The 23,295-nt window shown below is 48.5% G+C and overlaps 1 protein-coding gene across 2 annotated transcripts in view; it reads right to left on the bottom strand.

Annotated features, from left to right (window-relative positions):
* Nucleotides 1-23,295, bottom strand: part of PITPNM1 (phosphatidylinositol transfer protein membrane associated 1) — a 297,695-nt gene that overhangs the window by 54,930 nt on the left and 219,470 nt on the right. For both annotated transcript variants that reach the window (XM_086953244.1, XM_086953245.1), the window contains exons 15-16: nucleotides 20,508-20,678; nucleotides 5,266-5,427 (exon numbers count right to left, since the gene is read on the bottom strand). In XM_086953244.1, coding sequence (XP_086809370.1) covers nucleotides 5,266-5,427; nucleotides 20,508-20,678 — 333 coding nt within the window. The remainder of the gene's footprint in view (nucleotides 1-5,265; nucleotides 5,428-20,507; nucleotides 20,679-23,295) is intronic.

Raw genomic sequence — 23,295 nt, 5'->3', positions numbered from 1 at the left:
TGTGTGAGCCGGAGACACATTGCTTCAAGGAGTATGTAATCCACACACCCAAGGGAGCCTCCAGCAGAACTGGAATGGTTGAGAATCCAGAGAGCCCTGCACTTCAGTGGGCAGTGCCGGGTGTATGCATGTGGCATAGTGCCAACATAGGTAACCCTCCCCACGCAATATTAACATAGCATGCACTGGAATAAATAATTACACAAAAACAGGTTTGTTGGAAAACAGTTTGCTGCAGGTTTATTTCCTACAAGGAGTATGCCACCGTGGTGGGTTAACTTACGGGCGATCCAAGGGCAGGCAGCAGTGACTGACCTAAGCTGCTCTGCCTGCTTGATGAGCCAAACTGCACATGCCCAACCCAATCCGTGCTACCATTTATGTGGGGATTCTCCACCTTAAATACCGTGGACCACCAGTCCATGACTTTACTGACGCCTTTTTAGGGGCGGAGCGTAGCAAGGAAAGTCCCTGGTTGCTCAGGTGTACAACCGCCCAAAGGACTAGCGGGGCACCAATGTTTATTCAGGGTCCTGCCATAAAGACTCCTGGGGTTTGGCATAGGGCACCCCTATTGTGCTCCTGACGAGGGTCAGCATCCTGTAACTCCGCCTGAAACATAAATTAATAAGTCAACATGTTCCCTACCCCTCTGCACCCTCCAGCCAGAACACCGGGTAAATGGTAGGGAGGGAGACGGCGTGGTCAGGAGGGACAAAGAGGAAGGCCAGTGGGCGGGGGCAGGTATAAAAACCTCGCTCGACCCACTGAGGGGTGGAAGTGATGTGGCCCTGACACCGGATTTTGGGGGACACCCCGGGAGTCCACGTGACTAGAGCACAGGGATGCGCCGAATGCTGCATTAAGGTGGCCGTCCTTTTATATGGGCGACCTGCGTGCGCCGCAGGCAGCCTCATTTCTATATCACACTCTTAGTCAAAAGGCAGCGGAGCACTGCACAGGGGCTACCACATCCTCTTGTGCCTTGGATGGCTTTTATTTCGGGGGAGGGTAAGGGGTGCTCAACACTTGTCCATTTCTTCACGCTGCCTAGGTGGCACTCTTCTTCTGCAGAGCATGGAAGCTAAGATGGCAACTCGGGAGATGTTCAAACTGACTCTGCAACAGAACTCATCTAGAGGAGGCACTAGTCCGGAACTCTGGTGGATGAAAGGAAAAAACTGCAGAAGAGGACCTAGAAAAGCCCCAAATGGATTGGGGATAGGCCCCACGTAAGGAAATCTATGAGCGCAATAAGCAGTTTCCGATCCACAGTGCTCAGCAGAAGCGGTGCCCATCCCTCCAGGTGGCAAGGATACCACGGAGTGAAGATGTGAAAGACGCAGGGGCACCAGCCCATCTGTTCGGGCAGAAGGGATGGCTGAATGAATGAACCACACTTATTTAGAGGAATACAAGTGAGGTTCCCTCCAAAGGGGTCAAGCGGATCTAGATTTGGCTTCTTGCATATATTCAGGCAGGAAAAATGTCGGCCACCACGCACTACTGTCCTGTAAAGAGTACAAAACGTGGAATAGGAAACCCAACCTCCAATGGCACGGCCGGAAACGCGTACGATTGTCAAAAGTTCATAGCACTCATCTTTCCAAATTGGCTTTAATTAATATTATCCTGAAAATAAGAGTAACAAATACTAGAAAAGCACGGGGATGTTTCAGGTTAGACACTTGCCACCCCTGAGCGACCAGCAGCCCCCACTGTCCCCTCTGTATATGCTGAGCGTCCATCACGTGTATGGTTGGCGGGCTTTTTTCATCTTTGCTTCGGGGGCGACCTTGCAATTAGGGGTGGGTTGGTCGGACTAGCCTTGTAGGGTGCTTTCCATTTCACTCCTTAACAAATAATTTCCATATTATTAATTCTTTAGTATTTCATCCTATCAAAATAAAGCCTGGTTAAATATGCTTAAGAGCTAGGTGGATAATGCGGGTGGACAACGCAGGGCAGCTCGAGCCAAATACAAGGCATTTACACATAATGCACTGAAACTGAAGGCATCTCCATTTAGTTAGTGACCTCCCTGACATTTGTCATAGGTTGTCTGCCCTAATCCTATATAGCCCCCCCTCATTTTAGAAGAACTCAGGTAAAGGGGTAGTGAGGTGGCTTTGTGTGAAGACTGCAGATATAACTTATTACGCCTCTGTAGAGGTTTAACTGAAATAAAAACAAATTTAACAAAATCGCATATTAGGAGGGGGTATAACTTTATGAATTAAATAAATGGTAAAATAGTTTTTTCGTTTCAGAGAAAGGGCTTTTGTGTAATGTTTGCATTACATATCGTAGGACCTGTATATTTGTGTGTTCAGGTACATTCTGATAATTTTATAAACGGTTTTAATTTTGCAATTGCTAATGGTTGTTTTTATGGCCTTGTATGCCTGAATATAAAATTGCTAAACCTATAAAATATCCACAACCATTTCCCCATGTTTGCTAATGAAAACCTAAAGTAATCCACACCTAATACAAATGTTAGGTGTTTCGTACATTCACACTTCTCTTGACACAACCGGTACTCCATAAGCGACTGTTAAAAGCCACTAATTAGGACTGGGCCAAAAATGCGACAGTTTCAAAAGCAAGCACAATTTCTATCAGTATCAACAAGTGGCATGTTTGCAGGTTTGGACTCTTATGAGCAACGTATACCAGTACGCCTTGTGACCTTTAAAAAGAAGCCACCCCGGGATTGCAGCGCATCGCTTGTGTTGACCGTACAAGGTTTCTTACTTTGGGCAATCGTGACATCTTGGGGTGTCCAGCGTGAGGTGACCTGAGTTGGTAAAGGCTTACCTGGTAACAGCATGCTTGAAGCACCACAAGTAGTCACAAAGCAGAGGTCGTTACTCTTACAACCCAACAAGACTTGTTCAAAATGGCTGCCAAGAAGAACACAGAGATATGTCGACATCCTGGCCCCCAAACTGCTGGCGGTTTATCGGGAAGCCTGGGACTTAGGGAGATTGCCAGATTCCACTCGCGAGGCTATCAATATGCCGTTGCTGAAGCCAGGTAAGGAACTCATTGTCTAGGTCAGCCTACCACCCATTATCAATGTTAACAACGGACTACAAGATTCTGAGTGGGATTCTTGTGACCCGGCTTCTTTCTTATATGATGCACCTGGTCCATCCGGACCAGGCGGGCTTTATCCCCAAACGCAATACTGCAACTAATGTACGACGCCTTCTGCTGATCTTGGAAGAGGACCATAGAGAGACCCCCGCAGTGGCGGTTCTCTCAGTTGAAATTGAGAAGGCGCTCGACAGCCTAGAGTGGCCGTATTTGTACCAGGTCCTACACAAGTTCGGACTAGGGGACTCCTTTGTAGGGTGGACGGAACTCCTCTATAAGTCAGCGACGGCTCGGGTGCGGATGGGAATGACGATCTCATCAGCTTGCCAGGTGGGGCGGGGCACGCAACAGGGTTGTCCGCTCTCTCCGTTGTTGTTTGCCCTGGCCATTGAGCCTCTGGCCTCCCATGCCCAGTTGGGGAGGCATTATCCAGGTTTATACCTCCGTGGGGATATGCAGCTTATCTCCCTTTATGCTGGTGACTTGTTGATCTTTCTCGCAAATACGGATACAGCTTTGGAGGGCGCGCAACACTTGTTCTATGTGTTTGGACAGAATTCGGGGCTGAGGGTGAACTGGGAAAAGACCTGCTTGTTTCCGGTGGTGCCGGCTGTGCTGAACCCTTCGCAGGTGGCGGGCATCCACTGGGAGCCCAGCTGTTTACCTTATTTAGGCACCAATGTCTATCATACGCGAGGATTTGTTGGAGGGTAATTTGGGCCGGGCCATACCGGGCTTAGGGGTAGTTTCGGGTTCTGGAGTACATTGCCGATATCGGTAGCGGGTCGGGTGGCGCTCCTGAAGATGCTGGCGCTCCAACTCTTATTGTATTATTTTCGGACGTTGCCGGTCTGGGTGCCAGGCTCCATCTTCCAACAACTCCGCTCTATGGCTGTAGGATTTATCTGGGGGTCGGGCAGACAGTGGGTTGCTATGGCTACAATGATACGCCTGAGACCTGATGGAGGTTTGGCGGTGCCGGACTTTGAATGGTACTATTTAGCAGTGCAATTGCAGTGGCTCACCCAAGCTGTAGCTCGAAAGTTCCGTGGCCCGGATGACCCTGTAGGGCGCTGGATCCCACGCTATATCTTGTCCTTTGTAGTGCTTCAGCAGAAGATGTGTATTGAACCGCTCACTGCGGAAGAGAGGAAGCTGAGATTGTGTTGGAATCGGAGCCAGCGCCGGGCTTGATGTACTCACCCGTATGCCCCGGAGATACCCCAGGGTATGTGCATGGCCTTTCCACATAGCGGAGATTGGACGGCGCTGGCTAACTGGGAAGACTTAGGAATACAAGTGCTAGGAGACCTCTACGAAAATGAAATACAGCTAAAACGAAAGTGACAAGTAAATTTATAGACCTATTAAAAAAAATGTATAAAAAAAATGTATAAAAAAAAAAAGAAGAAGAACACAGATGCCTAGGTTTCCTGTGACAGAATTACCAAGCAGCTATCCTGGATGGGAAACATCCTGTTATGTTATGTTATGTTATGTTATAATGCGTTTATATAGCGCACGGCTACTCAAGTGAGTGTCCCGGCGCTTTCCACATGCAGCTCAGAGTAGAATAACACAACAGAGCACAAACAAACACCAGATGGGAAGGGGAAAACAAAAAAGGCCTAAAGGTTAAAAAGCCAGGTCTTCAGACTCTTCCTGAACTGAAGCAGATTGGCGGTGCTGCGTAGCGTCAGCGGAAGCGAATTCCACAGCTGGGGAGCCTTACAGCTGAAAGAGCGCCTTTAGTATGAAGCCGGAATCATGCCATGCCTTGACAGCGCCAGCAATAGAATGAACAAGGTGTTACCATGCATACATTTAGCATGCAAGTTGTTACACGATTTGCTTTGGGGGGGTTTGGAAGGGGGGGGTGGCGGCGCACTGGAGGAGCAGTGTTGGATTTAAAGCCCAACACCTTCCCTACTGTTGCGCAGACTGGAGTTGGAATAATACATTACACTAATCCAATGGCCGGAACCCCCCTAAAGCAAGTTGTTGCAACAACTTGCATGCAAAAGGAACACGTGGTAACAACGCGCTCTTTCTAATGTCGGCGTTGAAAAGTCATGCGTGCAAGATGCATGCGTTATTACGTCATACAAACATCCTAGATTTCCTAATGCGATAGGGCTAAGAGGAGAAACAGAAATCACTTACTCTTCACCACCTCGCTCACGTTATCCACTGTCCCTACGCCCTCGTACGATATGCTCAGCTCGTTGGATTTCCAGAAGCCACCAAAGGCCCCCGTGGGCGTTGTGGGCACAGCTGCTTCCAGGTCATCAATGAAAAGGGAAGAGTGCATCTGCAGAGCATCCTCTGAGGGAGAGAGAATGGAAGAACAGAAGACTTGCACAATGAATAGATGTATGCAAGTGCGCATAAACACATTCCCCCACAGGGACACAAATTTGACAAATGCAAACATACACCTAACTCTGGCCATTGTGGTGGAGATCCTCACCCTTCCCCTGAGGCTCCAACTGCCAGGTTTTAAAATTGTGCTGTTACAGAATACAATAAATAAGCCTCTCAAATAGAGGAAGTGGTCGGGTCACATGCAAACCTATGAGCGATACCAACATGGAGGAGCTACAGCTACGGTCGTCTTCTCCAGCACTGGATCTTTCATAGATTCACTTACTTGAAAAAAGATTACCAAAACAGTTCAAAACTTAATGGAATGGGGATTCGGAGGGGGACGGGCGAGGGACTAACCTACAGCATAAAGATTTTTCAGCAACGTTTGTGCCACTGATGTCTCTGCTCTTGAGTGCATGTCAAAGCAGAAGTGGCTAGAGAATGAGGAACTCCAAGTTGCTGCTCGGCAGATGTATTTAACTGATATTACTGCAAATAGGGCTCTAGTGGCTGCCACACATGTGGAGGAATGAGCCCTAACCTTGCAGAGGATGGCTTTCCTGCTTTCGCATATACAGTCCACATGCATAATACATTCCATTTTTAGATTCCTTGCTTTGATAAGGATCAACCTTTGCTAGATTGTGCAAAAGCTACAAAGATCTGGTTTGATATCTGAATATTTTTTCTCTCTTCAAGTATAACTTATGACATAGGGTCTGACTTAGATTTTGGCGGACAGGTTACTCCGTAACAACGGGGATGGATTGGGGACCCAGTCTGCCAAAATAAAAATCCTATTATATCCTATGGGATTTAGATTTCGGATCTATACAGGGCTGGAGCATATTGTTCTTGTGCACTTTCCTTTAAAACCTTAAAGGGAAGCATGTTTTCTCCACCGCAGCACTTGGGGGGCTGAATTTATTCCACGGTTGTTCCATGAAGAGCAGTGCCAATATCAACAAGCAGTGAGTGTTTAGCTTCATGCTTGCCTCATCTGTGGCTACATCGGCTTCCCCTTATGTTGACCGATGTGCATCCAGAACATGACATGTGCCTCTCGATCCTCATCACCACACCTATCAGATGTGTCTGAATCCTCGTCATCTGCGTTGTCTTCAGAAGCATGCTATTGATCTCGATCCTCGAGTTTAATTTCCTCTTAGTCACTGAGGCTACATTGCTGGCCTAAGTAAAAGCAATTGATGACCCAATACTGGGTTCCTGTGGAATGACTGCCACGGACCGCGCCGGCAGCTTAACTATCATTTGTGGAGGATAAAGGTTGTTTTTTTTTTTTTTTTTTAATTTTTGAAAACCTTTATTGTAAGGATGCACACAGCTATTCAGCCTAACATCCCGGAGGCAAGGCAGCAGGGTATCAGGATGGTTATAGTGCAAAGCGATTCATATCAGAACAGTGCAGGTTTATTTTTTATTTTATATACAAACAGAAACGTAAACAGAGGCGCCCGAGGGCGCAGAAAAGGCAATGGAAGGAAGAAGTGGCTATGAGTCAGTAGGAGGCGTTATAGGCCAGAGAAGATTTAGAAAGGAGCTTAAGTAGGATGTAAGAAATAGGGGGGGGGGGAAGGAAGAACAGGAGAATCAGAACATGAGTAGCATAGCTGATGTCAACTTCTACGGTGACAGGCGTTCATCGCGAGGCATCGGCTCAGGTGGCAGACACAGATCACCTCTGTAAGCGTTCCAGGCCCCCCATACCTTATTCCATGTCTGAGGCCGCCCCCTGGCAGTATATACAGTCTTTTCACGCAACATACACCAATCCATGTTGGCCTTCCATTGTACCACCAGGGGGGCCACGTTGGATCCCCATTTCTGCGCGATGTCCCGTTTAGCGACCATGTTGCCTAGTGTAGCCCATCCGGTCTGCGCCGTGCTATAATCATTCGGCTCCCAGACATTGAGGAGGCACCTACGCGCCTCTGCAGCCAACTCCACCCCAGTTACCTCCCTCATCACTCGATGTATCCTCTCCCAATAAGGGGCAATAACGGGGCATTCCCATAATATATGCATAAAAGTAGCAAGGGCTCCACAGCCACGACGACAAAGGCCATCTGGCGAGAAGCCCATACGCACAAGCCGGGGGCCGGTGACGTACACCCGGTGGAGGATTTTGAACTGGACCAGCCGCAGACGCGAGGAGATGGCGACCTCCTTAGGGGAGGACACAGCACTCTGCCAGTCCTCGTCGTCCAGTTCCAAACCATCGGCCACCCACTGCTCCCGCAAGCGCTGGAGGAGGTCGACCTGAACATTAATCAACTTCTTGTAGGACAGAGAGATGGCGCTATCCGGCATATACCCGTCCAGTACTCTGTCCTCCAAGGGAGAACTCTCAGGGATGTCACCCTCCTCCGGTCTGGCGGCGGCTATTGCGTGCTTGAGTTGGGCATAACGGAAGAACTCTGTCTCACTCAGTTGGTATTCCACCTGCAACTGCGGGAAAGTCTTAACTTCCCCCCTGGTCAGCATGTCCTCGACCCTCGAAATACCTATAAGGTCCCATTTGTCGAATCCCTTGGTGTGCCAGAGCTTGCCCAAAATGTCGGAATCAAATAGAGGGGTGAATTTCGTCAGTCTGCCCTGCCAACCCTGTATCTTATTGACCGTTCGCCACGTGTGGACCGCCGCCTTTGTTGGACCCGTGAGGTTCCGATCGAAGGATCTAGAGTAGAGGGCGCGGTAGTAATTTCCCCCTTGCAAAAGCCATCTATCCATTGCGTAACCCGGGCTGTCCACAGGTCCGTAAAAACCATGGTTAATAGCGGTAAGCTGGGAAGCCCAGTAGTACCTCCGCACGTCTGGTAACGCAATGCCCCCGTCGTACCATGGCATGGTGAGCTTCTGGACAGCGACACAAGGCCGACCATCCCAGAGCAGGGCACGCTGCAGGCTCTCAATCTCCCTGAAGTAACGAGCCGGGACAAGGTCCTGAGTATTCTGCAAGGCATACAGGAACCTGGGCAGGGACATCATTTTAAATAATGCCGCCTGGCCCAGGAGAGAGAGAGGGAGCTTACGCCAGCTCTCCACATCCCTTCGCAACCGGTGGAGCGGGGGGAGTAAATTGTGGTCATACCTCGCTTTAGGTTTATTCGAGATGTAAATCCCCAAGTACTTGAAGCCTTGCCCGGCCAGTTGTATGTTGCAACCTCTGGGGAGGCGCGGCGTGTCACCCTTGAGGATATAGAGGGAGGATTTGGCCCAGTTAATAATCAGGCCGGAGTAGCGCCCAAACAACCTGAGCACGTCACACGCCACAATAAGCGACTTGCAAGGGGAGGTGAGATAGAGCAGGATGTCATCTGCGTAGAGGGAGACCCTGTCCTCGAAGCCCGGGGACCAGGAGATCCCATGCAAGTCAGGGTGCGAGCGTAGCCTAGCCGCGAGCGGCTCCAGAGCCAGCGCAAACAGGAGCGGAGACAAGGGGCAGCCCTGTCTGGTGCCGCGGTGGAGCGCAAAGGGAGCAGACATGCGGCCGTTAACCGTGACAGCAGCCAGAGGGCTAGCATAGAGAAGTTGCACCCAGCCCAGAAAGCCCGGTCCAAATCCAAGCTTTGTCAGTACCGCCCATAGATAGCTCCATTCCAGGGAATCAAAGGCCATCGTGGCATCAAGGGAGGCAAGTACCGCTGGTTCCGTAAGGGAATGTGCTCTGGCCATAACCCCGTGCAGGCGTCTCAGGTTGAGGGCAGTATTGCGGCGGGGAATAAAACCGGACTGGTCCGGGTGCACCAAGTCGCCTATAACCCCGATCAACCGATTGGCCAGCAGTTTGGCCAGGATCTTGGGCTCAGCGTTAAGGAGAGAGATGGGGCGATAGGACCTGCAAACATCTCGCGGCTTGCCCTCTTTATGGATAACCACTATGGTGGCCAGTCGCTGGTCCAAGGGAAGGACACCCTCTTTACGGGCACGGAGGAACATACCTCTCAAATAAGGGGAGATCACATCCGGCCGGATCTTGTACAGTTCGACCGGTAGGCCATTGGGTCCGGTTGCCTTGCCCGCACGTAGGGCGCGGATCGCCAGAGCAATCTCGTCCGCAGTGATGTCCCGGTCCATATCGGCACTGTCTTCTTCCGAAAGACGAGGAAGGTCAATCGCCGAGAGGAATTCAGCTGAGTCGGCCTCGGAGCAGTCCGAGCCGGAAGCATAAACACCCCGAAAATAATCCGCGAAAGACTCGGCAATGGCACTCGGGTCGGTGACCACCACTCCGTCTTCGCCCAGGATTTCCGGGACCACCCGGCTCGCCATCTCCCGCCTATCCAACCAGGCCAACAGCCTACCTGCCTTATCCCCGACATCGTAGATGCGGCCCTGCTGTTCCTTCGCCAAGACCAGGGCAGCGTTCGTGGCGAGATCATGATACTCCGACTGTTTCAGGGAGAGTTCGTGTAGGAGAGAAGGGTCGGGCCCGGGCCCCAAACGGGACTCGAGATCCAAGACCTCCTCTTCCACCTGCAGAATATCAGCATCACGAGCTCGTTTAGCCTCTGCGATGAGAGCTAGGGCTTCGCCCCGCAACACAGTCTTGAACGCTTCCCACAGGGTGACTGCAGAGCCAACGGAGCCCGCATTTTCAGTAAAATATAGGTCAATGGCCTTGGCAAGGAGTGCTCGCGTGTTATGATTGCGAAAATACCAGGGATTCACCGCAGCCGGATGGCTAGACAGGGTGATACCGAAGTCAAAGGAGACCCACAACGGCGAGTGGTCAGAGACGCCCCTCGCAAGAAAACGTGCCTCGGAGATGGCATGTGGCTGCGCCGCCAGGGTGAGGACATAATCCAAGCGGGACAGGCTCCCGTGGGCACCGGAGAGAAACGAGAATTGGCGGAGCGCAGGATGCAATAACCGCCAACAGTCCACCAAACCCATGGAGTCAAGGAAGGTCGGCAGCCACGTCTGGGAACCCGGAAGGTCTCTAGGTGGCTGGCGGTCGAGAGTGCCAGAACAGACTGAGTTGAAATCACCCCCTAGGATCAATAAGCCCGAAGGCAGGGACAAGATGGCGCTACCAAGGTCCTGGAAGGTGCTAGATTGGAGGCCAGGAGGAACATAAATCGAAAGCAGAGCCAAGGGACGCCCCTCCCATCTTCCCGCCACAGCTGCGTAGCGTCCTCTATCATCAAGTAGTGTGACGTCTATTTCAAGAGGAAGGGACGCACGCACAAGGACGCCCGCCCCCCGGGAGCCCGAGGAGAACCCAGAGTGGGCAACCATTTTGTAACCCTTACGGTTCAGGGCCATACAGGAGTTCCCCACCAAGTGCATCTCTTGCAAAAGTACAACATCAGGCATGTGTCTCTTTATCAATTGGATCACCACCCCTCTCTTAACACGGTCTCCTAGTCCATTGACATTCCAGCTAAGCACTTTCAATTTCCTACCCCCCATCACCCAGCAATCCGCCCCGCCCGACTCCCACCAACTCAATCATCAAGTGTACAGTAAAACACACAGTCCATTGCCTCAAAGAAGAAAAAGAGATAGAACAAACAAACAATAAAACTTGCATAGTTGCACCCCCCACCCTGCACCCCTGCATGTGACTAAAAAGCCCCCCCAACCAGCAGTGTGCCTGTCGCCCCATAACTACTCTACAAGAAGACACCCAGAGGAGTGAGGAATCTCCGCGAACACCTCCCGCCACCCTCCATGTACTGATAGGAAAGATAGTGGACTGTCGAATGTAGCTTTTTGATGCCGTACTGAGGCAAGCAAGATAGACAAGGAATCACCCACTATAGAGCCAAGTCTCATAGGTCCGGTCCGCCAGCTGCGCCACCTTCATGGTCCTCCTGTGTTTCTCGGCGCGTCGGTAAAGTGTCCAGCCAGTCACTAACGTTCTCAGCGAAGTCAAAGAAAAGGGCACGACCTTCGTGCTCGATCCGGAGCTTAGCGGGGAACATCATGGAATACTTGAAGCCCAGGTCACGCAATCTTCGCTTCACCCCTGCATAGCTCTGGCGCTGTCGCTGAACCGTCCTGGTGAAATCTGGGTAGAAATGGACATCGGCATTCTGGAATTTAAGCGGTCCATGCCGTCTGGAAGCCTGTAGGACAGCGTCCCTGTCACGGAAATTGAGCAGCCGGGCTACGATAGGCCTGGGTGCCACGCCCGACTTCGGCGGGCCACCCGGCACTCGGTGGGCTCGCTCCACCGAGAAAAAGTTGCTGAGGCCAGGCGGGGCCAGGTGAGTCCTGATCAGGTCTTCAACGAGGAGATCCGTCGCCGCCTCCTCCGAACCCTCCGGTACACCGACAATGCGGACGTTCTGCCGCCTGGCCCGGCTTTCAAAGTCATCCAGCCGTCTCGCGAATTGCTCCGCTGTCCTCTGCAGGTTCCGGACTTCAGTTTGCAAGTCCGAGACGTCTCCCGTCAGGCTGGACGTCTTGATGTCCAAATTCTTGACCCGATCATTAGTTTTGCCCAAGTCGGCTCTAATGAGGGACAGATCAACGGCCATGCCATCCACCTTGTGTGTGAGGACTTCATGCTGTTGCTGCATGTCTGCCCGGAAGTTTGTAATGGCTCCCAAAATGTCGCTCAGAGTGGGCTCAGAGCCGCCCGGCGAGCCCGAATGCTGGATGTCCTTGGCAGAGGGCCCAGTGACAGGCGGCGTCTTCGGTTGAGTATAGCGCTCAATCCTATTCTGCTGTTGTTGCGATTTACTGCGGACACCTCTGTTCGACGGCTTGTCGGGGTCCCCCTTGCCCGCCATGTTAGGTCCAAGAGGACAAAGGGCTATGCCAGGCAAGTCCAAGCCCAAAGAGTCGGAGATTTGTCCGGGAAGACAGTAGAATGCTGTCCCAGGTTCGTTTCGTTGTCCGGATAGCTCCGCTGTCCAGTACACCTCGCCGCTGGTGAAGGCAGGCGGGCACTCCGCAGATCGGCAGTGCGTAGCGGCGGAATCCGCAGAGACAATGGCACTGAGCTGGCACGGAGTCCCACTCGACGTAGCTCAGCGTAGGAGACACCGATTCGGGATCTGAAAACGGTTCTCGCCTCAGTGGGCCCTCAGCAACGAGTATCCACCCACGTGGATCAGGATTACGGGCAGGATAGTTTCGGAGGATCGGAAGGTCCGCGGAGCTCCGAGCTTACGCGGCCATCTTGGTTGCCCGCGAAGCTCCTCCCCCTGAGGATAAAGGTTGTTAATGCAGAAATCCTGCACTACGGCTATGTTAGCAGGTCATATCACAACAACTAATATCTGGGGGTCAAAATTAGAAAAGCAAGTTTGACAGTAAGAACCACTATACCAGACAGTGACAGTGAGGGATGATAGTTGGAAAATGGTCGAGTCAAGACTCAAGGGTACCAGGAGGGAAATATTGTTCCCATCAGAAGCCACACTGTACCGCCCTTATTATCATCATATGGGATCTCCTTACCCAGGAGACAAGACGGCCGGTAAACATTACCGTGACCGAGATGTAGTATGAGGTATGAGAGCAGAACAGAGTAGTGTGGTAGTGGCTAATGAAAAAAGCAGTGTATGGTGATTGGGAGTGAAAAAGTGAAGGGTACTAAAATTAGGTGAATGGGTGGTAAAAAGAATTTTAATAATAACCCCCAAACCCTAAGGTTAAAAGGCAGGTGTGGGTGCAGGTTTTAAATAATAACCGCACTTATTGGTGGTCGACATGTTTCAGCATATTATAAGATTTTCTTAATGCATTCCTCAGGACCTATATATAGTACACTACTGCTTTCGAAAAAAAGAATTAAAGAATGTCACCTGAAAATCCAGGCGTGCTCAACCGTATACTGTCAGTGTAATGGTAAGGGATCCAACATGTAAAACAAATCAACAAACAAACAAACAAATAACACAAAGCACGTTATTATTTGTATTCATAGTGACATTGCAATATGTTCAATCATACCTGATCATTATTTCGGGTATGCACTCACCCTTACGTGTAGGCTGAGGAGCTTCACCCCACCTGGCTGCAGCGCAGGTAAAAGGAGCACCGCTCTGTGAGAAATCACATAACGTTTAATAGAGCGGCTAGTGATAAGACACTAACCCATTTGAGTAGCAAGATATACTTTGAGATGGCAGGTTGTCTGAGCCTCTTATAACCAGGCTGGGCTTAAGCGCCGTACTCTGTCATAACTCAGGAGCAACGAACACACAGTGGGGATAAGTAGAGCAAAAGGGCCGATCCACGTCAGTTGAAGTCGGGAGACACTGACGGAATTTGCTTCATATTATAGTTCGCGGAGTAACATCTAGCAGCGTGTCAGTTTAACTACAGAAAACGCACACAGGAATTCGCTACGTATTGTTAAGCAGCGTACAGAGTGGGGAAGCGCGCATGAGAAGCGCTGCGTATGTTCAATGGCAGGCTGACCTCTAGCGGCATATACGCGCAGGGCGAGGCAGCCGAATGTTACGCATAATGCGTTGCATAATGCATTCACTCACCTAACCGTCGGCGTCTCCAGGCAGTCTTCAGTACTGCTCGGGGGGGGCGCCGACCGCCGAGTGAGCTAGTGTTTTGTGTGCTTCACGGACCAAGCGTGGTGACGAACAGTCACGTGACAGTAAGACTTCTGGGAGTTGTAGTCCACTACCGAGTATTGACTCTGTAAGATGAAATGTTTTGTCAAAGTCTAATGTAGGTCCTATGTTATGTCCGCCCTTTTATCCACCACAGATGCAACAAGGCCCGGGATCGTTTCCTTTTTTAGGTTTTGGCCAGAGACGAGGCCGAGGCAGGAGGAGACAAGGGGCAGTGCAACAGCAAGTCCATTGGAACACGGATACGAACATCCCGCAACAATCGGGGATGGGTCTACGCAGCGGGAAGAAAGTCCCCCAAGACGCCGCGGGAACAAGCAACCAGCCGGCATCGTGATAAACCTCAGTTCACACACTTTGTCTACCAATGAGGAACTCCTCCTGAACAAAGGTTTAGGATTCGTGGCTACCCAAAAAGGTGATCCCTTTTTGGCTCAAATTGAACTCTCCAAGCTTTTCAGGAAGATAAGGTTGCATTACTTCTTTGCGAAAACAACTTCTTTGGAGACCATCTCCATGGACATCAACACTGGCCTGAAGAGACCTTCTTCATTTAATCCACCCAGTGCCACACTACCGCCTAAAGTTCTTACCTTTGAAACGGCTGTTGAAAAGGATGTCACGGATTTATACAAAAAAGATGTCAAGCCATTCATGAATCTCTCCAGAGATGAGCAGCAAGCTTTGCGTTCACTCACTTCTAACGAAAACATCACCATTAAACCGGCCGATAAAGGCGGAGCAACTGTAATTTTAGACACTACAGTGTACAGAAATGAGTGTCTGCGACAGCTCAGTGACCGCAAATCCTACTTACCACTGAGATCGGATCCAACTGAAGGTCTACAAAACAGAATAAGTGTCTTAGTAGAAGAAGCCACGAGTGAGGGATGGATAACCTCACAGGAAGGACAATATTTGGTTACACCACACCCTACAATTCCTTACTTTTATTGCTTGCCCAAAGTCCACAAGCCAACAAGGCCACCACCTGGTAGGCCTATTATCTCTGGCATTGGGTCAGTATTAGAACCCCTTTCAACTTTTGTGGACCACTTCCTTAACCCGATGGTTAAAGCTATGCCAACCTTTCTCCAAGACACCAAAGATGTCCTAAGACTCCTTCCGACGATACAATACAATATGGAGACGGACATCCTAGTATCGTTTGATGTCGAATCCCTATACACCTCGATCCCTCAAACTGAGACCCTAGAAGTAGTGGGAGCACTTCTGGAGCAGAATAACCATCAATCGATGACACCAATACCATTTATAATGCAATTAGCTGAAATGGCGATGAAAGAAAATTACTTCCGTTTTGAAGACACGTTGTATTTACAAACGTCCGGGACCAGCATGGGCAGTGTTTTCGCGCCGAGCCTGGCGAATCTATATGTGCACCATTTTGAACAACGGAATGTATTTACCAACACCAACCCATACCTATCATCAATACATGTGTGGAAACGCTACATTGATGATATTTTGGTAGTGTGGCGGGGCACTGAAGAACAACTAATATCATTTCATGGTTGGTTGAATAGTGTGAACCAATATCTGAAGTTCACCATCGAGCACAGTAGAACTTCACTGGCGTTCCTTGATCTGAGACTACACGCAACCCCAACCGGCATCGAGTCTGAGTTATATCGCAAACCCATGGCCAAGAACGCATTGTTGCGGTATGACAGTTGCCACCCAAGAGCCCTGAGGGACAATTTACCTTTTGGCCAGTTCTTAAGGGTACAAAGAAACTGTTCCAAGAAGGAGTCTTTCGAAACACACTCCAAAAACCTGGAGGAACAACTGAAGGAGAAACGATACCCTAAGAAAATCATTCGTAGATCCAAAAAGAGGGCCTCTAACAACCATAGGGATGCCCTTCTTGCAATCAACCCTCCGAAAGAAAAATCAGACCGGATTGCCTTTGTAAATACCTTTAACAGCCGATCCAACCAGTTGCAGAAAATTATAAAGAAACACTGGTCCATCCTAAAAACTGGAGGTGACAATATTCCCCAGCACATGTTCGCATACAAAAGAGGACCTAACTTGAAGGATCAACTGGTTCACACTCGCCCACGCAGCAAAGAAGAGAGACAAGTGGGCACCCTGTGGGATTTACCAGCTGTGGTTGGTCACCACCCATGCGGTAATTGCTCTGTCTGCCCTCAGACTAACAAATCTACAGAAGTTGACATCGGCACCAATCGCCCATGGACACAGAACAAGTTTACTAATTGCAACAGCAGTAACCTGATATATTTGATCAAATGTCCTTGTGAACTACGGTATGTCGGTATGACTACTAGAAAGGTACGCACACGTATCCAGGAACATAAAAGCACTGTGCGTTGCCGCAAGCAAGCAACCAGACTGACCGCACATTTCCTGGAGAAGGGCCATGGTCCCGAAGATTTTTACTGGACAGTCCTTGAACAACCGCACATTCCAGACTCATGCGCAGATATAAGCAGGTTCTTGTTCAAGATAGAACAGAAATGGGTATATCGCATCAACAGTGACAAGGAGGGCCTGAACGAACCCATACCCTGGATGTCCCTCTGAACGGTTGCAATCATCATGTTCCTCCCATTGACGCCTTTGCACTGTATAAGAAAACAAATACCCATTGGTAATCTGTTTTCACTACCTACTAACAGCTACTGGTAATCCATTGCACATTAGAGCACATATCAAACAAGTTCTCTTCCCTTCAAGAATAGCCAGCATTAATAGCGCATCATAATCCCTTTGAAGAGCGCATTAATATCAACATCAATACGAACAGTCGTCTGTAATTTTAACACCCACTGCGCATATGTGCACACTTCATAAGATTTATGCCGCTATGGCTTTGTTCAAGTAATGTATTACTAACAGTTATTTGTAAACCACTGCGCATTATGGCACATAACATAGGACCTACATTAGACTTTGACAAAACATTTCATCTTACAGAGTCAATACTCGGTAGTGGACTACAACTCCCAGAAGTCTTACTGTCACGTGACTGTTCGTCACCACGCTTGGTCCGTGAAGCACACAAAACACTAGCTCACTCGGCGGTCGGCGCCCCCCCGAGCAGTACTGAAGACTGCCTGGAGACGCCGACGGTTAGGTGAGTGAATGCATTATGCAACGCATTATGCGTAACATTCGGCTGCCTCGCCCTGCGCGTATATGCCGCTAGAGGTCAGCCTGCCATTGAACATACGCAGCGCTTCTCATGCGCGCTTCCCCACTCTGTACGCTGCTTAACAATACGTAGCGAATTCCTGTGTGCGTTTTCTGTAGTTAAACTGACACGCTGCTAGATGTTACTCCGCGAACTATAATATGAAGCGAATTCCGTCAGTGTCTCCCGACTTCAACTTACGTGGATCGGCCCTTTTGCTCTACTTATCCCCACTGTGTGTTCGTTGCTCCTGAGTTATGACAGAGTACGGCGCTTAAGCCCAGCCTGGTTATAAGAGGCTCAGACAACCTGCCATCTCAAAGTATATCTTGCTACTCAAATGGGTTAGTGTCTTATCACTAGCCGCTCTATTAAACGTTATGTGATTTCTCACAGAGCGGTGCTCCTTTTACCTGCGCTGCAGCCAGGTGGGGTGAAGCTCCTCAGCCTACACGTAAGGGTGAGTGCATACCCGAAATAATGATCAGGTATGATTGAACATATTGCAATGTCACTATGAATACAAATAATAACGTGCTTTGTGTAATTTGTTTGTTTGTTTGTTGATTTGTTTTACATGTTGGATCCCTTACCATTACACTGACAGTATACGGTTGAGCACGCCTGGATTTTCAGGTGACATTCTTTAATTCTTTTTTTCGAAAGCAGTAGTGTACTATATATAGGTCCTGAGGAATGCATTAAGAAAATCTTATAATATGCTGAAACATGTCGACCACCAATAAGTGCGGTTATTATTTAAAACCTGCACCCACACCTGCCTTTTAACCTTAGGGTTTGGGGGTTATTATTAAAATTCTTTTTACCACCCATTCACCTAATTTTAGTACCCTTCACTTTTTCACTCCCAATCACCATACACTGCTTTTTTCATTAGCCACTACCACACTACTCTGTTCTGCTCTCATACCTCATACTACATCTCGGTCACGGTAATGTTTACCGGCCGTCTTGTCTCCTGGGTAAGGAGATCCCATATGATGATAATAAGGGCGGTACAGTGTGGCTTCTGATGGGAACAATATTTCCCTCCTGGTACCCTTGAGTCTTGACTCGACCATTTTCCAACTATCATCCCTCACTGTCACTGTCTGGTATAGTGGTTCTTACTGTCAAACTTGCTTTTCTAATTTTGACCCCCAGATATTAGTTGTTGTGATATATTGTGTTAGGGGCGTATATCTGGTTGGTCGGTAAACTTGCCCTTAGACCCTCCTCACTTTTTGTTGTTGTATGTTAGCAGGTCCACAGGACCTTAAAACATGGTTGTAAAGCTTTGATGGGACTGAGTTAGGGGAGTAATTCAAATGATGGGCCACCCTTGCAGAGTGAGATTAGAGGCCCCTGGGTCTCCTATATCTCACAGATATTCATTGGCCTTGGGCGGAGTGGGGGCCCCCTGACAGACGGGGGTTCCTTGAAGGAACCCTTGTGTTAGACCCTGAATTGTGGCCTTACAAATTTACAACTTGACCAGAGGGGTAATGCACATAACAAGGTTGGTGCTTTCAGAAAGGGACGGTGGCTTCCTCATGCCCTGACAGAGTTAAAAATTATATTTGCAGCTGACCCAGACTACTCGCCTCCTGTTCGTCCTCTTCATGTTCTCCCTAGCTGAAAAAGGCCTCTACTACTACTTCCTGATTATCACCCTCGTCCCTAATGTTCTGGAAGCAACAGATAAGCCTTCAAGTGTGAACTATACATAGAAATGGCAACACTGCTGGCATAGGTGAAGCTGCCAATGCTTAAAAGGTTGGCTACACAACCGTTGACAGGTCTTTCGTCATTGATGGTACAACTCCTGCCGTCAACACAACTTGTTGCTGGAAATGTGCAAGACAATTTACTGGACCCATCGTTGAAGGCAGTGCATGGTAATCTGTAGAAGAAGTTGTCACTAGTGCTTTCTTGATGACGTAAGTTGTGAGAAGGTACACCATCATCGAGTGCGGGTGTTGTGCACCACTGGCAATGGCCCTTCTTTCATTGGAGTCTTTAGCGTTATTGACACATTCTCCATGATCAACACACTTGTCATCAGGGTGGAAGAGGCTGCGTTGTTGACAGGAGACTGAATGCAATGATCTTCACTGGCATACAGCCTGGCAACGATCATTTCGATGATGTGTGATCTACATTATTTCTTGACAACTGAGCTGAAAAATGCACATTTTTCAAGTGTTAGGCTGGAATTTCAGAGAGGAGGTAAACCTGCTCTCTTATCATCTGCTCTCCTTAGCATGTGTTTTGGGTTCCAAAGTATTTTTACTACACAAGGGTCATTTAGGCTTTTTTTACTCTACAGTTCTTAAGACGAGGGCTAATCAGGTGATTTAGCTGTAGAAGAGTCACGGTACATCATTAGCTGATGCTTGACCGCTTTACTTGGTCCCGGCTGGATCAAACTCAAGTTTTCTCTTCCGTGATAACATCACACTACAAAGTACAGAAATATCCTCCCCATCAAACTAAATGCCAAGCGTCTGTCGCCTGACTGTGGGGTAATTTTTTTTTTACATAAGTCACATTTTTGGGGGTCAAGGTTGGGGTGAATGTAATCTTCTCACAGTGTGTGCCTCCCTTCACATACACCTGTCTCTTGCTACAAGCAGGATACTTAATGAACAGAGACTGCTTTTTTTCTTTTTACCCTCGCAGGCTTCGTTGGTCTCAGCCAACAATGCAGACAATACCGCTAACATGCACAGTCGCACACTTGAATACAACCACAATCCATAAAGTTGTTATAAATTGCCCAAAAATGTGATTAATGGCACCGAGCTCTAGAGGAGTCCTCGCACAGACATGGCAGTCTGACATGGCAATTCAGACAGGAGAGGTGCTCAGCCCCTTCACCTCATTGGCTAGAGTTTGGGTCATATGCTGAGGTGAATAGACTGTATATAGATCATGGGTTTGCAGACCGGCAGCTGATGCAGTAGAAAGACTGATATTTAACATTATTGCAAAAAGGGCTCCCAGCCACACAATGGGGACTAGTCAAGAAGTAAGATCTATGAAAAATCCAATGCTGGAAAAACATATGTCTAGCTCTCTCTGTACACCCCTCCCTCTATATAATGCCCCCTGCCGCCAACGAAGAGTCCCACAGGCCTTTCTAGCTCTGCATGAGCATTGAGCTCCTATGGTAAGAGGAATTCATTGGATCCTTGGTTCCTCCCCTCAGCCACACCAATCTCACAATTTGCTCAGCTATGGATAGACATCTCTTTTCCATCCTACTGTCATCAGAGACTCACCGAGCAGCGCAGAATTGCCATCCCCCAGAGGGAACTTCTGGTAGCGAGGAACCACGAAGGGTGAGATAGCGTGGAACTTCTTAGCAAGCAGAGGCTCCAAGCGAGATGCAGAGGGGTCAGCAGAGTGGAAGAGGTTGTAGATCTGCTCGCAGGCGGGGCGTATCTGAGACACTGCATAGAAAGGAAGCGAGATATATCAGAACCAGTCCCGGGCTCCACATTTGCGTTGCTTACTGACTATGCTTAACACAGACTTTACAATCAGCCTTGGGTTGGCCTGAACCAACGCCAGCAGCAGTGAGGGGAAGTGTTGGCAGAGTAGTGTACAGCTTTAGATGACTGACAAGACACATTTCAGAAAATTATCAGGGTCATCACACTCTTTACAATACTTACCTGCTATGCAAAGCACGTATCCTGGTACCCACCTGGCCATACTATTGAACTTGCAAGTTCCGCTTTCCTGGACTCAAACTTTTATGGTGACTTCAGTGGGTCACCACACTCAATTTGGGGAGATATTCAGTAATGAATTAGTACATTTAACAACACATGGATGTAGGAATCTTACTAGCCAGCAATGGGGTGGTGTTTACAAAGTTGGTGGGGCCAGTGTCCAACGAGTTGTTGACCCACTCGGAAACCCCAGCATTTGCATTTTTGGAATTCACCCAAGATTTTTCGAGAATGGGTTTCTGATCACATGAGGAAATGCAGAGCCTATCCAGCTATAAATGCCTTTAAGGAAGCCAGCTCAGTGTGGGTGGGACAATAATTTACCAATGGTGTATTTGACTTGTGTATCTGTTCACCATGCATGAGTTGAAATGGTGACAAGATGCAATGGGGCTTGGTAGGGCATCCATTGTACCAAAGTTATTTTTTTTATTTTAGTTAACTCCCAAGCTGACGTGGGCTGACTGATAAGAGAGACCGCTTTCTTAAGGTGCTGAGATAGTGAAAACAATGCCAAAGAAGGACACTTATGATAAGACCTACGAGGAAAATTGAAGGCCAGATGTAATCAAATATATATGATAAGACAAGTATGCTCGTATTTACTGGTTTCTCCTGCACCATATGAAGAACTTGTCCTACCTCAAGGTGCTCAGTGTTCTCGTGAAAGGAGGCTCTAGTGCAGGCGGCATGTCCTTTCCAGCATGCTGGACAAGATCATACACCACAACCTTCCATCGTTGACTTTGCCTGTCTGGCTCCAGCGTACTTGCCTTCTGCTTGCTCGAGCATCCTTCAGGAGTGGATATTACTGGTGGCATGGTCAGGTCAGCAGCAATCAGGATCACCGTCTAATCCTTTGGGGGAGGAAGTGCACAGATTTATGACCGGGTTATCAAGAGGGCATCTATTTGGAGGACTATGACACGGTCTCAGTATCCGATGCAGACCCAGTTCAGTGGGGAGCACACACCGGAGTCTTCTTGTGCTGTTGATGGATTTACAAGTCTTAGATTCCTTCATCATCAGTAGCTTTCGGGTGAAATCATATGAGCTCAATTATTTATCTCTTTTATTAGCTGCCGTTTCTAAATGTGCAATAAATATAGTAACCTCAGCAGTGTTCATTTTCCTACTTGGGGATCTTCTAAAAAACAGTTTTTTATTTGCAAAATTATATAGCCCTTTAACATAACAAAACAGCTTTTCTGAAAGAAAGTTCCCTTCCTACTCACTATTCATTAACTAATGAAGTGGGCAACGTTCTGGTCATGCACACCGCCTCTGCCTGGCAGATTGAGATTTGCCATTTCTGGTTATAATGTATGTGAATTAAACTGATCTCTAATCGAGGTGTGCAATGTTCCACTTCCTTCAGGTGTCGTAACTCAAATCAACTTTTATATGGAATGAATTTTAAGTTGTTTGGTATTTAGGAAAATATTTTATATACACTGTTAATTTTCCCAGCAGAGTACCAATTATGCTATTTGCAATTGGTTGTAGACAAGGAGAATATTATGCAATAAACCATCCTACTGGTTGCAAAGAGACTGGTGTGTGCAGTAAAGTAAAACCACCCTTACAGCAAATGACTGGCTGCGAGTACAGGGTCTTTCTAACAGAATGCCAATACCACATGTCATAGTACTGGAGTGAAACAGCTAAACCCTATTCCTCAAGAATGCCACTTGTTTACATGTGTTGCCCGACAAACCTCAAAGCTGGCGATTACCCTTCTGCCGCCACGCCCTGTATCATTCATGTATCTCTTAAAGGTCCTCTGGGAGATCTTCAGTCACTGGAATAAGGAACAAAGATGGGGCAAGAAGGTCCATCACGATCGCTCTTTATGTAACAAGAGGAGAGGAGAGGCTAGATTTATCCATCTGAAGACAATAAATGAGTACAGCCCAACTGGGCCACGTCACCAGGTCGGTCAGTGTCTGCAGATGTCAACGCAGAGACTCTTCCGATTGTGAGCACATGATGCTCACATCGCCTCATGTTCCTCTTCTTTTCAGTTCATTATCCAGTGTGGTTGGACATTCAGATGACTGTCCTGAGATGTTTGGGAGACAGTCGAGCTCAGCGGCGGAAGGCTGTGGACCAGGATCCCGGCTTACAAGCTGGATAGGGTATTGGACGTGCACAGAAACATTCTTTGCGGCTCTCGAGACATATCTACTGAAGATCATCTTCCCTCTGTTTTGTTTCACACTTATCAGTTCTCCCAAAATGAGAAATCCTGGAGGAAAGGACAAGTCTACCACAAGAGATTCCTAAATTTTAATCTTATATCAGTTTTATTGGTTGTAAAAAGATCTTTAGC

The sequence above is a fragment of the Lissotriton vulgaris genome, chromosome 1_2 (assembly GCF_964263255.1).
Source record: "Lissotriton vulgaris chromosome 1_2, aLisVul1.2, whole genome shotgun sequence".
NCBI classification, from domain to species: Eukaryota; Metazoa; Chordata; class Amphibia; order Caudata; family Salamandridae; genus Lissotriton; species Lissotriton vulgaris.
This window is presented reverse-complemented; position numbering and strand designations above follow the sequence as displayed.